The 5,362-nt window shown below is 42.3% G+C and overlaps 1 protein-coding gene across 1 annotated transcript in view; it reads left to right on the forward strand.

Moving 5' to 3' along the window:
* Positions 1–1,183: 1,183 nt before the first annotated feature.
* Positions 1,184–5,362, forward strand: part of LOC109969114 (uncharacterized) — a 5,745-nt gene continuing 1,566 nt past the window's right edge. The window contains exons 1-9 of the mRNA XM_020615791.1: positions 1,184–1,417; positions 2,894–3,001; positions 3,112–3,192; positions 3,372–3,470; positions 3,725–3,796; positions 4,108–4,170; positions 4,411–4,497; positions 4,583–4,669; positions 5,285–5,343. Coding sequence (XP_020471447.1) covers positions 1,219–1,417; positions 2,894–3,001; positions 3,112–3,192; positions 3,372–3,470; positions 3,725–3,796; positions 4,108–4,170; positions 4,411–4,497; positions 4,583–4,669; positions 5,285–5,343 — 855 coding nt within the window. The 5' untranslated portion in view covers positions 1,184–1,218. The remainder of the gene's footprint in view (positions 1,418–2,893; positions 3,002–3,111; positions 3,193–3,371; positions 3,471–3,724; positions 3,797–4,107; positions 4,171–4,410; positions 4,498–4,582; positions 4,670–5,284; positions 5,344–5,362) is intronic.

Here is a 5,362-nt window from a genome sequence, read left to right on the forward strand (position 1 = left end):
TTCTGGATGAATGGCTTTAATATACCATGTCTGGGACAGAAGACTGCGTTAGGTCAAAGGTTCTGCTCATGTTCATGTTTGACAAATGTTTCAGAACTGTGACACTATCAGTTCATGTATGTGCTGAGTGTGGGTGACACGCAAACTACGTGAATGCACAGCACTTTAACTGATATACGGTACCTGCACGTTTTCTCACCAGGACCTAACCTTTAACTGCACCCAGTCCTATCATGGGCTCTGCACAAGCAGGAGTGCAGCTCTGTTTCTGATCTGATCTGCTGCTCTTGTTGTTTCACTGTTATTCTAGTGTTTATTATATTTTAATTCTACATATTTCCATTCTACTTTGTCATACACTGTGTATTTCACTGCTTTTCTTTCCTTAAGTGCTGATGACTGCTGCTTGTCGTCATCAGCATGCCCATGTCGACCTGCGTGCTAATTAATGCATGTGACCCAAATTTCCTCTTGGAAAATTGCTTTCAGGACATGGGAATGTTGGGTGACTGCTAGTCATGAATGTACAGAGCAGAACAGTGTCCTACTTTGCTGTTGTTAAGCTGTTCACAGGCTAAAGTGAAAGTGTGTATATCATGTTAAACTCTGCTCTTTTAACACTTAATACAAACTGACATAGGCTCTTCTTGGTCCCAAATACCTTTACCTAATTATTTTTATTACTATCTTTAGTTTTGAGGATATTGAAGGTTTAAATAAGCAAATATGAGTTTTTTTATTGCTGTCATGTATTAAAATAAGTGGCAAAACTTTAATACTATAGACCAGTCATACACAAATGAATGTGCATTTTGTGAGCATACCAGATTTAGCAGTTAACAACATGTGTGCAGCAAAAAGTCAGTGCTCACTTGTTCCTCACACACATTTCCAGTATGTCCACCATTCACAGTCATCTTACTTTAAGAAAATGATCTGTGTCCTCAACCTCCCATGTCCCTGCCAGGTCAGGAACATGCACATGATTTAAATATTTATTACTGTTACTGTGTTTGGTTTAGCTCCCTGTGTGGTTACTGCATCTGGCGTGACGCTTCTGTTTCTTTTTATATTACGTGAGCTCAACAGCCCAAAATCCTATCAGTCATGTTGAAATGACAAGAATGCATAGAACTAAGTGTTGGCTCCTGCAGGTGGAAATGGCAAGAAAAAAAAAGAAAGAGTGAAGTGTTCCTGCTGCTTGAGGAATACTGCTCCATGAGGCTGTGGCAGAGGTCACTGCAGTCGTCACAGCGGAGGTCTCGGAAGAGGTCTCGGAAGAGGTCACGGAAGAGGTCACGGAAGAGAGGGAAGAAGAAGTCCAGCAGGACTGATCAGAGACTCCAGCAGGCTGGAAACCATGAAGACACAATGGTGGAGCTTCACTCGGGCCCAAGACCTTCTTCTCAGGACCCAGGTGGGAATTAATTTTTAAATGTGCACAAGAGTCTGATGACATATTGTAATAGCCCATCTTTGACTTTTTTATGTTCAGTGGTGGAAAGTAATGAATATGGAAACAGCAAACTGAGGAGAGCGGACCCAACTGCAGGCAAATAGACATACTGTGGCTGGCAGATAACGCTTTGTTAAATAAACAGGTATACAAGGCTTACTTAGCGCCCAGGCAGACAGAGCTGAGCAGAGTATAAAAATGAAGGTAATAAAACACAGGGAAATAATCCAGGGGAAGAAAACCAAGAGGCAAAGTCCAAATCCGAGCAAGGTTCAAAACAAGTGAACTAGAGAACTATAGGGACACTTTTAGGCTACAGGAGCTCACAAGATGATCTGGCAAAGACATGAGGAAGAAAACTGGCTGTAAATTCCAATTCATTCATTTACCAGCTGGTTACAGATAAAGGGGTGTGTCTGTCCACAAAAGACCTCTGTGAAGGATGCACTGGTGTCTCGTTGCTCCTCAGAGCAGAAATAAGAGCTTTGACACCTCCTTCAAACCAGAATGACTCCGGGGTCAAGAGAGGATTGAGAAAGAATGAAATAAGGGAAATAGGATTCACCCTGGATCATATATGCACCAAGGAGTTTACTTAGGAAAAGGAGACAAGTGAACAAAGTGAATGAGGCCAGAGGGCAAGACAAGGACATCTGGAACAAGGAAACAACAACCCATAAGAATGTCCAGGGAAATACCACATACAAAAGCCAAAGACAGGATTGTGACAGTACTGTATTTACAGTAAGTACCGTTCTGAGGTCCTTTTTATATTTTATACATGAGTGTGGTTTGCAGGCAGGCTGGCAGGTAAAGTAGCACAGTTTTTTAAGCAAAGCCAGAACAGACCAGGCTTATCTGGGCCTGAGGCGTCAAACTAAGTAGCTGGGAAACAGGAGACAAAACCCTAACTCTAAACCAGGGGCTGAAAATAGGAAATCCAACAATAATTTGTCCAGGGGAGTAGACAGCAGAGTCTAAAGAATAAGCAACAGCTAAACATGGGCGAATCCATAAACAAACAGGTAAACTGGGCAATGAGGGAAAAGGAGGCCGGTGTGCAGGGCAGGGTCAGAGTGAAAATACAGAGACCCCTGGAGGCTGGAGTGGGAATGGCAGGCCGCAGAAAAGTCTGGAAGCTAGGAAACATGGAGCACAGATATACAGATATTTACACAAATATTAGAGTTTTTAAATAAAGAACAAGACCCTGTGAAACTTTCATTTCACCTTGCTGATAATACTTACAGTCAGTACTTACAGTTGTTTAAGTTGGAACGTGAATGCAATACTTTGACATGTACAAGTAATGGAAAGTGTGGTACTGGTACTACAGGCTCCCAGTGCCTTATCCACCATTCTTTATGCTGGTGTATAAAGTTAGAGGGAGGTTTCTGGGTGACTGGTGAAGATTCAGCTGTGTGTGTTTCTGTTTAGTTTTGATGTCTCCAGCCACAAGTGCTCCGGAGCTGAATCAGCTGGGCCAGAGGGTCTCTGAGATCGACTTGGAAGGATTTCTATTTGAAGCAAAACAATCGGCATCGGGTACTGGTTCCAACCATCTGATACTGCATTCAGCTGCCTCTCATCAGCTTGTTAAGTTAATTTCCAATTAGTCAATTCCTGTTTTACTTATATATGTTGGCATATTACAGGAAGATGGTCCGACCATACCAACCATAAGGAGCACTGGAGGGATTCCAGCCAAAGGCCTGGTGTTATACGTGGCCAGTCTGGTGAGTTTCTCAGTCTGAGTCCATCAGTGACGAGTTAAATTGATTTCATTCACACTGACAACATAAAAATTATTCATCTTGAGTGAGTTGCCACATGACCTATAGTATCTGTAGCCTGTAGTATCTGTGTGTGTGTGTCTCCTGCTGCTCTGCTTTGTTTGTTTGGTGCGTGCCCATAGCTGTGCCTCCAACCATACGTCGGCGTGCAGTGGCAGAGCGGCTGGTGCAGATCAACGAATCAGCACTGATCACTGACGTGTACGTGCAGGACCAGGATGGTGAGTGTGCACAGTCACCAACCAGCTACTGTTGTTAAAGAGTGTCTTCTGATGCCAAATCCTTGTGATGACGTGTGATATCCCCTTACAACTTCTTCACTGGTTCTGTTCTGGATGCAGCTGCTTTCAGTCTGACCCGGTTAGATGCCACATCAGTGTAGACACTTTTCATCTGCTTGTTAAGTTCAAAACTTCCAGTTAATCAATACATCATCATAACACCTATTTTACTCATATATGTCGGCTTATAACAGGAAACTGGTCCTGCCTTAGGCAGCACTGGAGGGATTCCAGCCAAAGGCCTGGTGTTATACGTGGCCAGTCTGGTGAGTTTCTCAGTCCAGTCCATCAGTGACAAATGAAGTTGATCTCATCCACACTGACAACACAGAAAAACTGTATTAAACCTTGACTGAATTATTACAGATGGGTGTGTGTATGTTTGTAAGAGATAATAGTCAACAAATTGCACATTTATTACCATTCTAAAAGTCTTCACCTCAGAACTGACCACATCCACAGTACATGGCCTCAGTCTGACCTCCTAATGTTGTATTTAGATGCTTTTCATTCAAATTTCCACTCAATCAGTGCACTGAAACAACACCTGCTTTGCTCTGACATGTTAACATATTAGCGTCCTGCCGTGAAGAGGGCTGGGATGTCACTGACAGGCCTGCTGTTGTACAGAAACAGTCTGGTGAGTGTCTCGGTCTGAACAGAGGTCATGTGTGTTTGTTTGTTTAGTCTGATAACCTGCATTGGGCAAATTAATACTGTAATTTAAAAAGTTCAACTCAGCACCGACTGCTGCTGACGTCCCAAAACACTCAGTCTGACCTACTTAGACGCTTTTTATCAGTTGTTGCATTCAAAATCTCTTATTAATCAATACATGGTAACAACGTCTGTTTTGCTGATATATGTTAACACATTACAGGAGCAGGGTTCTGGACTCGGTGCCACACTGCCACATCTTTTGAAATTCTAGAGCTCAAAGGTGCATCGTTCAGGAAACAAGGACCAGGTGAGTTGCTCAGTCTGAACATTAATGTTGTGTGTGAGTATGTGTGTCTTCCTGTGTTGTTTGTTTGTTTGATGTGTGTCCATAGAGGCAGCTCCAGTCAAACATCGGCCCGTGGCGGTGAAGATCAAAGAATCAGCACCGTCCCCCGAGGATGACGTGAAGGACCAGGATGGTGAGTCTCTGCAGTCACCGACTGTACATCAGGTGCTGTCATAAAGCATTTAGCTACTGACGTCTAACTGCACAATAAAAAACTAATAAAAGTCCAATTAAATGAATCCATGAATAAATAAAATTATCAGCTATTCCATTAACTCTTATTTAAAAGTCAGAGTGTTTATTTGTCAATTGCACAGTTAGGAAACCTGTTTCTCTGTACAATGAAAGTGGGAAATTAAAAGGATTGATGAATATTATATAAATCAACATATTAATATAATCAATCAAGGAGGTTACAAACAACTACACAAAGCAGCCAATCCATCCATTACCTACACAGCTTATCAGCCCTGGAACCTTCTTGCTGGGAGGCAACAGCGCTAACCACTGCACCACTGTGCCGCCCCAGTTGATAAATATATAATTACATTAGCATTTAAATGAAGGTTTATTCTTTAAGGGAAAATGATGCAAATCGGTCTAAATACAGTAATTATTAAAAATTATCAAATGGGACATCAGTATAACAGATGAACTGGTAAAATCATTTTTCAGCACATACAATTGATTGTGTTACTGCTGACCGTGACGTGCACATGAGTTTGATCTGTGTGTTGTTCTGCTGCAGAAATCATTCAGAGACTGGCGGAGCTGGTGATGATGTTTGGGGACGGCATTGATAAGAAGGTGTGTGTTGACAGTGGAC

The sequence above is a fragment of the Monopterus albus genome, unplaced genomic scaffold (genome assembly GCF_001952655.1).
Source record: "Monopterus albus unplaced genomic scaffold, M_albus_1.0 scaffold170.1, whole genome shotgun sequence".
NCBI lineage: Eukaryota > Metazoa > Chordata > Actinopteri > Synbranchiformes > Synbranchidae > Monopterus > Monopterus albus.